Source organism: Onychostoma macrolepis, chromosome 06 (assembly GCF_012432095.1).
Source record: "Onychostoma macrolepis isolate SWU-2019 chromosome 06, ASM1243209v1, whole genome shotgun sequence".
Taxonomy (NCBI): domain Eukaryota; kingdom Metazoa; phylum Chordata; class Actinopteri; order Cypriniformes; family Cyprinidae; genus Onychostoma; species Onychostoma macrolepis.
This window is the reverse complement of record NC_081160.1, coordinates 19,783,065-19,795,249: the sequence shown is the minus strand read 5'-3', so window position 1 is coordinate 19,795,249 and position 12,185 is coordinate 19,783,065. Positions and strand designations below refer to the sequence as shown.

The 12,185-nt window shown below is 36.4% G+C and overlaps 1 protein-coding gene across 1 annotated transcript; it reads left to right on the top strand.

The window, feature by feature from the left end:
• The first annotated feature begins 391 nt into the window (after positions 1–391).
• On the top strand, positions 392–11,239 carry LOC131543027 (tetraspanin-1). Its single transcript, XM_058780215.1, has 7 exons — positions 392–448; positions 4,472–4,678; positions 4,791–4,865; positions 9,214–9,312; positions 9,654–9,800; positions 10,761–10,844; positions 11,173–11,239. The coding sequence occupies exons 1-7, from the start codon at positions 392–394 to the stop codon at positions 11,230–11,232; spliced, it is 729 nt and encodes a 242-aa protein (XP_058636198.1). The 3' UTR covers positions 11,233–11,239.
• The last annotated feature ends 946 nt before the right edge of the window (positions 11,240–12,185 follow it).

The following is a 12,185-nucleotide window of genomic DNA, read 5'->3' as shown; positions in this document are numbered from 1 at the left end:
GCCATATACAATTAGTATGAAAACCACAGTGGAAACCACTAGTCATATGACATACAAACCACATTAAAGCCACCCTAACTAGCTATTTTATATCCAAACCACACCCATCTCACCTGTGCACACCTCTTCCCACTTTCTTTCCCTCTCGTTCTCTCTCTTTTCCCTCTCTGTCTATTCCTCACTCAGCTGTGGTTTCATCTATTACTACACTTTGGATCAAACCAGGTGAGTTGATTTTACAGAAGCAAAAACAAAATTTGATTTGAATGGATTTAAGTGGAAAGGAGTCAACGTGTACTGTATTGGGAAGTGTGTGTACCGTGTATGTAATGCTAATTAAAATATCAAACGCAGCTCTGATTTATGTTTATTGCTTCATTACAGATTAAAAATGGGCTGCTTCACATTTGTCAAAGTTGTGATGGTTGTTTTCAACTTGCTTATCTGTGTAAGTAAGTTTTTTTCCTCATTAAATGTATACATTTGAGTGCGGGGAGAGGGGTGTTTAGAAGAATAATTGCATTTCTTTATTTATTGACTGAGACTTTTATGTGGGGTGTAAAGAATGAAATAGATTCAGCCTGCCCCTGAATGAGCAACAAATAATTTATCCTCTCCTCTTTACAACGAATGCACACAGTACACACATAAATTGAACTAATGCAAACCGATAATACGAATCCATTAGAAAATGCTTCATTGCTTCACGGTGAAGTCTTGATAATCGCAGTCAAAGTGTGAACGTGAGTAAGTCAGTCACACTTGCTCAAATGCAACAATTTTCATCTCATTATTGTTCACAGCCACTTTGTTTGTTTGAGTGCTAAAGCCTGCAAGTGCCTGAAATGATGGGTATGCTGTGTTGCTTGGTGGGACAGGAGATTTTTAAGGGTGTAGATACAGGAACAAAGGAGAGCGTACATACAAGTGTACAATATTTCATTCATTCAAAGCATTGCTAGAGCAGTATACTATTAATTTCTATTTGGTGAACAGTTTCTATTTATCTGAACTACAACTGACTTATCAGTCTTAATACCTATCAAGGTCGGTAGAGGACAAAACTGGCATTACATAGGTTATACCGAATACAAGGTCAAGGTTTTCTGCGAAGATTTCATTAAAAGCAAAAAACGAGAAATTTATAACCAAGTGCTTTTTGTTCTTTCTTGTCAAAATCTCAACATAAACCAATCAGTTTGTCATTCAGTCTTAATCTGACATAATGATTCGAGAGCAATGGTGGGTCAACAAAAGATAAACTAATTTGATGTTTACGTCTTCTTCAAATATTAGAAACTTGCTTTGTTTAACTACTGTGTATGTCTGGTTATGGAGAATATTTAAACCAAGGACGATAACTATAATGTTAATAGACTAAAGGTCGGAATGCACTGCACAACACTTACCCAGATTTTGCACTGATTTACAGTGTCGAGTCAACACTGGCTATTGAAAATCAGAGCCAATCTAGAGATTTGAGTTGACAGAATTTCGCAGAATATCAGGTAGTGTATGATGGGCGCAGGCTCCAATTTTTTAGCTTCTGGCTATGACTCCATCATTGCTGAGGATATCAAACATGTTTAATATTTTGAGCCTATTTTAGAACACATTTTGACTTCATTTGTCATGCTTCTCCTCCTTTCTTGTGTTCAGAACAACCTGAAAGTCTAGTAGTGTGTGATCCTCTGTTATTTAGTGTATGATCCCCAGTTTTTCCTCTGTAATAATTTACAAAGTCAGCAAGTGTACAGTGCCTAGTGTTCAGATTTTAAAATCACACAGTGTATTCCAGCCGTAATTTAAAATGAGAATCACCATACTTTAAAGAGCATGAGAATTTGATGTGACGATATAACTGGATGTGGTATGCGTTAATGTGGATGCTAAAATAGTTTTTGTTATAGTTATCTTTATAGTTATAGTTCTTGGTGTGAATGGGCCTTTATTGTCAAAAAGTGGCAAATGCAGGTGTTCAAGTATTAATGGTGAATGTTAGTAACAGTATATGTCTGTTTTTTTTTTGTTTTTTTTGCAGTAAATACATTTACATTTGACTATGATATCAATAACAACCCATAAACTAAGCAAGTGCAAATAGCTCCCTAAATATTACACAAATAGTTTTCAATGTAACTGGATTGGATTGTAGGGTTAAATTTTGGGGTGTCAGCCAAGACTGTGAGCCAAGAAGCTCCAATCACATTGAGTTGAAAAACTCCCATCTTTGTGAATAGTAAATTGAGGCTTCATGTGTTCATTATATTTTACACATTTCTGCTTACATTTAGCAAGACAGCCCTCAACATGCTTTTTTTTTTTCTATTTAAGATCCCCCTGCACAGCGGTCTCCATAATTCCCTGTGTAATACCATGGAAATCCAAATTATTTTCCTCCCCTCTCCAAGTCTAATCGGTTTCATTCCACTTCCATACAGTGTGCCTTAGTTTACCCTTACACATAATCTGATTAACATGTAATCTCTCTAGAAGCATCTTTCTTTGGCACGCCATTTCCAACATTATGCCATGCATGGTGGCATTTCATCAAAGCATTATTTGCTTAAAAAAAAGCAGTGATAATTATGACAGGATGGGAGGATTTTTTGAAGGAAAGAAGTTGAAGGTACAGTAATATGCCCGTCACATTCTGTTTGCTTGGAGACGTGTCCATTATCAAAAGCTGACAGTTAAACTGCTAAAACATTCAGACAATTCCCAAAGCTCCATGAGCACAAACGATAAAATGAAAATTATTCTCACATAGAAAAAAATAAGCGTTGACAGGAAGGAGTATTGAGCGTTTCATGTTCAGCTGTCAGCCAGCTGAGCTGGATGTGAGTCGCCCTGACAGGCATGATTGTGTCTGACAGAACATATCAGGGTTCAGAGATGGTTATGGCAGCAACTGTGAATTAACATGCTGACACCAACCCATTCATTAACCCAAACCACCACCAAATGTGTTCTGGGGCTTAGACCTTTTGATATCCGACTGGATGCATATCATTCTGCTTGGAGACATTACATGAAATAGGCAGCGCCTTTGAATAAACCTCTTCTACATCCCACAGTTAAATAAGACAACCGTGGTGTTGCACTTGGCTCTTGATACATCAGAAGACACATAATGACAACAACATTGTGTGTCCATCATTACCCCAGGAAACCCATGCCATGGTTATGTGTCAGACCTATTGTCAGCGAACAGTCCTGGAAGTGACATAAATGAGCAGTCGAGCACCTAATCCTGCAGGCTTGTGGCCATTAAGGGCACCCTTTAGTTTTCTATTGAGCCATTGCCATTGTTGAATGACCTACCTCGATGGAAGAACACACATAACTCAGGTACACTCTGGCAATAATGGGAAATCCATGCAGGGCCTCTTATCGTACAGCGTAATGGTGAGAATAAAAGGTCATGGGAAAATGCCTAAGATAAAGGAGCCACATACACATGACTACAACTGATACACGCCTGTGGTCATAATGCTTTTATATGAACTGGAGCTTATAGCAAAGTAACCTGAGCATGAGGTATGATGATGTTTCATGAACTAAAATATGAGTGCTAATCTGTGTTTAGCACTATGTCACACAGTATCAGACTACAGATTGTTTTGGGAGGTACAAAAGACTATAACTTACAGTAGCTGGTCACATTACTGACCTTGATACAGTTGATATGCAAACATTTCTCCTAAGACATGTTCTTAATTCGTTTACTGAGAGGATTTTGAAGACTACAGGAATACTGTGATTGACAACAACAAGAATTCACTTACCCAGAACATTTACTAGGCTATGTGTCCTTTTCGCAGACTCTCTCGCTGTTGTTTCATTCAAACGCATCAGATGCCATCTTTGAAATAAAAATAGTAATAGTATAAAGTATAGCTAAAACTACAACATATTGTAATCATTTGAATGGCTCCTTTTTTTTTTTACATAAAATAGACTGGCCTCATTACATAAGTAGGCTATTACTGAGTTGGTGTTTTTCGTTTGGCAACCTGCTAAACTGAGGAACTACATTGCTTGGCGGAAGGATAATTTGTTATCATTAAATTATAAAATTTTTGTTGCTGTGTGTCGAATTTCTGAATCCTTGCCATCTATTGCCAAACGCATTCTGCATGTGCCTAACAACTCACCTAAGCTGTTCTGTTGCTGTAAACCATGGCTTTTTGGGGCTTGTTGCTTTATTTTGTGCAGTTATAGTCTATTGAGGCGGATACCTTTTTGTCATGTTACAACATAGACAGTGGTGTGTAATGGTTTGCAGCAGAGAAGCGTCAAGTATATCAATAATTGGGGGGAAATTTGGCCATGTCTGATTATTGGGGAACATCAGCTCTGATGACAGGGTGACTATATATTATCCTATTTGTATCTACGCATTAGCATATCACTATTAAAATGCAATGGCGTATTTGTGAAAGTAAAAAGTGGAAAATGTTTTTGACAGCTGGCCGGCATGTGTTTGGCGGCTGCAGGGATATGGGTGACAGTGGACGGAGATTCCTTTATGAAAGTTTTGCCACCCTTTACTGATGATTTCAAGACTCATGTCAATGTAGGAATCTTCAGCATCACTATTGGAGCAGTTATGACTCTGCTTGGACTGCTGGGGTGCTGTGGAGCTCAGAAAGAGAGCAAATGCCTTCTTATAATGGTAAGTCTCATTCATCTTCTTACCTAATATCAAGTGCAATATGAATAATAATGTTTGTACGTTCAAGTTTTGTTAATATGTTCACTCTCTTTGTTTTTCTCTGTGCTATCAGTTCTTCTCCATCATCCTGGTCATTTGCATTGCTGAGACAGCAGCCGCAATAGTAGCCCTGGTCTATTCCTCATACGTGAGTCTCGCTCTAAACCACTGACCTCTCTGCCAATCCTCCCCATCCCCCCACACACTCTTTGTCTCTCTTTTCATTTTAGCTGCATGTAAATTCCCATCATACTCTGACCATCATTAAATTAGGGGGTTTGAAATGGCTCCAGCACATTCAGCCACTTAATAACTCCCAGATTGCCTCAGGCTCTATGCCAGCACTCTCACTTTGAGCAATTTATCGCACTACAATATTGACGTTTAGGCATTTTATATGCAAAACAGGCGATTTACATACAGAGCTTCACCCATTTAGTGAAATGTATAATAATTACAACAACTTTCAATGAGTTATGGAGGGTATGTTAAGAGAATAATGCCATTTAATTAAAAACACAAAGGCCTTTTAGGGCAAATTAAAAAATTGAATTCCATTTAACAGACAGCAATCTCATTTAATGCATATGAATAGATAATCCTATATTAGATAATTAAGAATAGGCCTATATATACACACACACACACACACACACCATAAACAAGTGGGATCTAAAATATCCAGAAAATAGTCAAGACATAAATTAATATTAAAAATAATTTCTTTTTACAAATGACTTTAATAACTTAAAAAATGTAAGTAATATTAAGTAAAATAATAATGTATTATTATTTAAACTTAATATTTATTCATTTCTAAATGTTTAATATCCCTAATTTATTGAGCAAATTTACATTAACCATGTCAGTTCAAGGTCAGATATTCTTGCTTCCATTGAATCACAAGAAGCTCTTTAGAACATTTTGCTATCATGTTATCAGGTTTTACACAATTAACTATACCATGCAAAATACTGAGAAATTATGAGTGTAGTTCCGTTTCACTCATTGTTATGCTATCATTTATAATGAAAAAAGTATAAAGCCAAAATAGAAGCTCATACCTTTGAACCACACGGTCTATTTGTGGTGTTTGGTAATCGTGGTTCTACTCCATTGAGATTTAAAATGGTCTTCTAGGTATTTATGCAAGCGTAGAATCAGTTTGTTCGTGAAACATCATTTATATAGGTATCTGGGTGAAATGCAGTACTTCATCAACAAGCCAGAGCGGTTAATGCTACTGGGGAGTCACCAGAAAGGAAAAGTGCAAGACATTCCTGTGAATTATAGATAGACTAAATCGTTCAGAGGAACATTAAGCATGCAAATACCCATATAATGTGCTGTTTGTCACCATCACACTTTTATCCATTCATTTATTTATTATCCTGACAGAAGAAATTGGTGTTTTCATAATTAATGTGCAAGTCTATGAGCAGCTGCCCTGTTGTAGTTTTGATAAGAAATAGGCTTCACAAAGTCATAACAATCACACAGTATGAATTTGAATAGCATTACATGTTTACATTAATATGTAAAATTGTTACAGAATAAGCCAAACCGTTGTGGAGATTAAGTTTTTAATGTTCAATTGGTAACAGCTGTTTACTGTGTGATCCAAAATGTAATCACTCCCATTTCAAGAACATTTTGATTCCATTGTGTTGATGTGGTGTCGTTTAGCAATAACATTTTCACTCTTTAAATTGAAGATAGTTATTATGATAAGTAAAAGCACATCGAATTTACATTCTTATGTTGTATTACTTTCAGTTGATGTTTGTAAATGGCATTCTGTGTCGTACACACTGGTCTCAGATCAGCAATTAGCAATCGCTTCCTTGCTTTACAGTGCTTTGTCCTGTCTAGATTGTGAAGGAATTCCTCCAGACATTGATGGATTAGCTTGCACGTAATATCTCTACTGATCTGTGTAGCTTCCACTGCTTCATAGGTGGGAGGGGGAGCACTTTTAATTGTGTTTTGTCTGCACATCCCCACAGGCATGCTGTGCTGAAGATCACTTTTGCTGACCCCACCTTTCCCAGCAAACACACACACACACACACACACACACATGTAACACTTAGCAACAGAGCCCTTGTGTGCCTAAAACTCATCGGGGTTTATTAATCAAATTCCAAATAATATGCAAGAAAGTAAGAATAGAGAGAGAAAGATATGGAAAATGCAAGCATGCAACACAAAGGAGATTTGAATTTACAAAGCATATGCAGCTACAGTGCAGAAAACTATTTTTCAATGTATCATGCATTCAGTTCTAATCATACTAAATAATAGGCATGCTGTTATGTATAATTATGTAACAGTGTTCTTTATGCATCTATGCATCAAAGTGTACAGGACATGCAAACAGAATTTTGTTACAAATGTGCTCTTTGGTAATATAGCACATGTGTGTGACTTGCTGACCTGCACTTAACTGCATTTCAGACAATATATCCGTGATATTTCACTATTTGAGCTTCAATAATCATTCATTTTAAAATACAAAAACCTAAAAATGACTTTAGTTTTGTTAAAGTTGAATGGCAGCCTTTTTCATAGTTTACTGATTTATCTAACGAAAATTATGTAATATTTAAAAAATGTGGTAATGACATCAAATTTATTAAATAAATAAATACATTTTAAAAATGGTAACACTTATTTGGTAACACTATACCAATGGTATAGTTACCAATAGTTAAAATGGTATAATTACTTCCAAATGGTTTAGAAGTATTGTTCATTGTTAGTTCATAACAAATAGAAGTTAGTGTAAAGTGTTAACAAAAAATTAAATAAAATCATGTAAATGCAACTTTGACAGCCCTAATATTCATACAACCCGAATTCCGGAAATGTTGGGACTTTTTTAAATTTGAATGAAATGAAAACTAAAAGAATTTCAAATCACATGAGCCAATATTTTATTCACAATGGAACATAGATAACATAACAAATGTTTAAACTGAGAAATTTTACAGTTTTATGCACAAAATGAGCTCATTTCAAATTTGATGCCTCATTTTTGCCTGATATAGGTTTCCAGCTGCTGAAGAATTTGTGGTCGCCTTTGACATATTTTTCGTTTAATTATGTGCCAAATGTTCTCTATAGGTGAAAGATCTGGACTGCAGGCAGGCCAATTCAGCACCCGGACTCTTCTACGAAGCCATGCTGTTGTAATAGCTGCAGTATGTGGTTTAGCATTGTCCTGCTGAAATACACAAGGCCTTCCCTGAAATAGATGTCATCTGGACATGTCGTATGTTGCTCTACCCTTCAGCATTCATAGTGCCTTCCAAAAGATGCAAACTGCCCGTACTGTATGCACTTATGCACCCCCATACCATCAGAGATGCTGGCTTTTGAACTGAACGCTGATGACACTCTGGAATGTCTCCCTCCTGTTTAGCCCGGAGGACACGGCGTCCGTGATTTCCAACAAGAATGTCAAATTTGGACTCGTCTGACCATAAAACACTTTCCCACTTTCAAACAGTCCATTTAAAATGAGCCTTGGCCCACAGGACACGACGGCGCTTCTGAACCATGTTCACATATGGCTTCCTTTTTGCATGATAGAGCTTTAGTTGGTATCTGCAGATGGCATGGCGGATTGTGTTTACTGACAGTGGTTTCTGGAAGTATTCCTGGGCCCATTTAGTAATGTCAATGACAGAATCATGTTGATGAGTGATGCAGTGTTGTCAGAGGGCCCGAAGACCACGGGCATCTAACAAAGGTCTTCGGCCTTGTCCCTTATGCGCAGAGATTTCTCCAGTTTCTGTGAATCTTTTGATAATGTTATGCACTGTAGATGATAAGATTTGCAAAGCCTTTGCAATTTGACGTTGAGGAACATTGTTTTTAAAGTATTCCACAATCTTTTTACGCACTCTTTCACAGATTGAAGAGCCTCTGCCCATCTTTACTTCTGAGAGACTCTGCCTCCCTAAGACATCCCTTTTATAGCTAATCATGTTATAGACCTGATGTCAATCAACTTAATCAGTTGCTAGATGTTCTCCGAGCTGAATCTTTTCAAAATTTCTTGCTTTTTCAGCCTTTTGTTGCCCCTGTTCCAACTTTTTGAGACCTATAGCAGGCATCAAATTTGAAATGAGCTCATTTAGTGGATAAAAGTGTAAAATTTTTGAGTTTAAACATTATGTTCTCTATGTTCTATTGTGAATAAAATATTGGCTCATGGGATTTGAAAGTTGAAATTACTACAAATCTTTGATAATATATGTCAATAAATGAGGAAATAACCTCACGATTATGACTAGTAAGAATTGCATTGCAGAGAAATGGCTGTACTGCCTAGCCTTTGTTTCATTTGATCATGATAAATGTAATTGCTAGCAGCCTTGTGGAGACACAATGGTGAAAGCAGTTTGCTTTAAAAAGATGTTTATCTGCTAGTTTCCATTCCTTTCTGAAATTCATGTGTCCCTGTTTATCTTTATCTGTTATTTTTAAAGACTGAGATCATTCTAAAAACGTGGGCCACACCTGGACTGAAGGAACAGTATGGAAAAGATGAAATCCTCACGGACTTGTGGAACTCAACCATGACAACAGTAAGCCACGGCCAACCGAATACATGCATACATGAGTATTGATCTGTACCTCAGGCTTTTCAGTACAGGTCAAACTAAATTAATCCATCATGTCAAATTTTCTGGCCAAAAGTGCCTTTAAAACCAGTATAAGGGTGGTTGACAGCAAATGTGAAAATGAACTTACTAAACGGACTGCCAAGAGTTTGACAGGCTAATGAAAACCCTTGAAGAGCTCTACAGATCAGTACTCATATGTACTGCATATCATGGGAATATATGTAGATATGTTCGCTCTACAAAACAATATTTGTGAAAATACTATATGCAACTGACTGTTCTTGATTTTCATTGGGTAATAGTTGCAGTGCTGTGGCTTCAGTAACTACACAGACTTCTCTGAATCCTATTACTATGAGCAGAATGGAGCCCTTTACCCTCCTACCTGTTGTGCAGGTCTGGAGCTCTTCCCCTGTGACAACGACAATGCAGATTTCAGCAATGTGGTGGTGAGAAACATACAGAACTTTCACACTTCTATCAAATAATTCCACTGCAAAAACTAGCAAGAGTTTGGCATGTTTAAAGTTGCTACTGTAGATGTAGATGTAGATTAACACAAAATGCTAAAAATTTAACTGTATTTTGTGAAATCAGTAATTACCTACCATTTAGGCTACTACTGAATGGTTATGAGTCATGTTGAAAGGTTATGGGTCTTCCCATCTCTTGGGATCAAAATGACCTCTGGTTCCCAGTTGGAATTATGAAGTCGCCAACTCATATATTTATGATAATTCTGATAGCAGCACAACTTCTGGGCATTTTTAAGGAAATCACCCAAGCCATAAATGGCATATGATTGATGCTTCATTCAAATGCACCTGGGAATATCGTGCCTCCAAGTCATGCATTCAAGTCAGAGAAATAAAACAGAAGTATCCAGATAACTATGTTTAAATTCGAAATGATGAAAAGGATTGAAATATGTACCATGTACATTAAATTTAAAATTAAGAATTTTGCAATACCGCCAAACTAATTCCTGTGCTTGGAACTCGCAATTACAATATTTAAGATGCCACTTTAAGGGCACATAAGTGCTGAATTTGGAACTGTGTACTAGCATACTACTCTTACCAGTTCTATTATAGAAATATATGGTAGAAATAGTAAGAGTAGTATGCTAGTATGCGGTCCAAATTCAATAAAAAAAAAGAAAAAATGTCTTGACAGCTCTGATTGGCTGAAGACACCATAACCAACCACGATTAGTGTCCACTTAGCATTTTTTCAGCCTTACTAGGCAAATGGTACATCACCTAATTAATATTCATGAGCCATGCTGATAAGGTATATAAATATGACCCCCCACCACCACTTTTCAGATCACTCCTACACCCTGTGTATTACAGAGAAGTGGTTATATGATTTGAGCCCTTTCATATGATATTGGTCTCTCTTCCCAGGGCTGTTATAAACAAATTGTTAAGATCATCCAGAGGAATGTCAACATTGTGGGAGGAATAGCTGCTGGAGTCACTGCCATTGAGGTAAACACAACACATCCATCATTCTGTTCCAATAACAAATGTATTGGAAGAAGTGTACTGGGTTTATGCAGGCAGTAGAGCAACTCTCAGGATTTGACTGTAGCCTTTATCATGATTGGTTAAGGCTAGTTACAGAACAATTTACCACTTTGCATATCCAGCACAAGCTGTAGCAATGGTTATCATCTTCATTGCTTCCAAATGCATTTATAAAAAAGCGCTATATAAATGTCTCATTCATTCATTATGCCTATTAGACATTTCAATCATATGATACAGACAAATTATTTGCCACCACCTATAAATGACAATGTGTTTTGTTTTCTAGGTGGCAGCGATGGGGGTGTCTATGTACCTCTATTGCTACCTGGACAAAAAATCCACCTGAAAGTGTCATCTTACTAGTTTATTATATGCATCTTTTCTTTATGCTACAAGTTTAGTTACGTTAACTGTAGATAATACTGTAGATATTAAGCCATTATTTATTGTAAGATTACAGTTGTATCATGTTAACAAGGTGAAGTGGATGATAAAATTGTTGGTTATTTGATTTTTTAAATTCAAAGTTACATAAACATAATCATTTTATTCTGAGTTTGTAATATAATGCAATTCATGAAATAAAAATGTTGCTGTAGATGAAGTTCATTTGCATAATTGTTTTGCACTGAAACGCTTCATGTCACACAAGCTGTTCTTATACATGAAAAATTAGTTTAGGGAGAGATAGGAAAGTGTTTGTGGAGTATGTGTTATAAATAATGCTTTTTTTCTTCTTTTTTTTTTTTCACCACACAAAACTATCCATAACCTACTGAAGATATATTTAAGTAGGAGACTGACTGAGGATGATAATTTGTTCTGTTGTACAGTTGATACTAAATTAAATGTAACATGAAATCATGAGTCAGTCCAGTTCCTCTAAAAATCCCTGATAGGCAAACAAGCAAAGTATGACCTTCTACCCCAATGATTTCAGTAGTGTACATCATAATGAATGATAATAATAACAATAATAAAAAAAAAAAGTTTTAAATTACATTTACACACAGTATAGGATATAATTTGACTTTCACACAAAGATTCACACACACTACATCTCATTCTACAAAAACTACTCTAGCTGACAGTCTGCATGATGCTGCAACTACCCCCTGCAACTAACATCAGCACACACAGGACAATCATTTACGCAAGGGATCAGCCACACTAAATTTGCATTGATTTCAATAGTCACACCATTTCCTTTGTGGCTGCTTCAATTTTCCACATAATTTGCCTGCTGTTCTATCTGCTTATCGAACAGGAAATAAAAATAAAAATCATTTCATATTATTA

Coding starts and splice junctions, on each gene's coding strand:
- LOC131543027 (XM_058780215.1), top strand. CDS start 392: ATGGGCTGCTTCACATTTGTCAAAGTTGTGATGGTTGTTTTCAACTTG. Junction 449..4,471: donor TTTTCAACTTGCTTATCTGT/GTAAGTAAGTTT, acceptor TGTTTTTGACAG/CTGGCCGGCATGTGTTTGGC. Junction 10,845..11,172: donor CTGGAGTCACTGCCATTGAG/GTAAACACAACA, acceptor TTTGTTTTCTAG/GTGGCAGCGATGGGGGTGTC.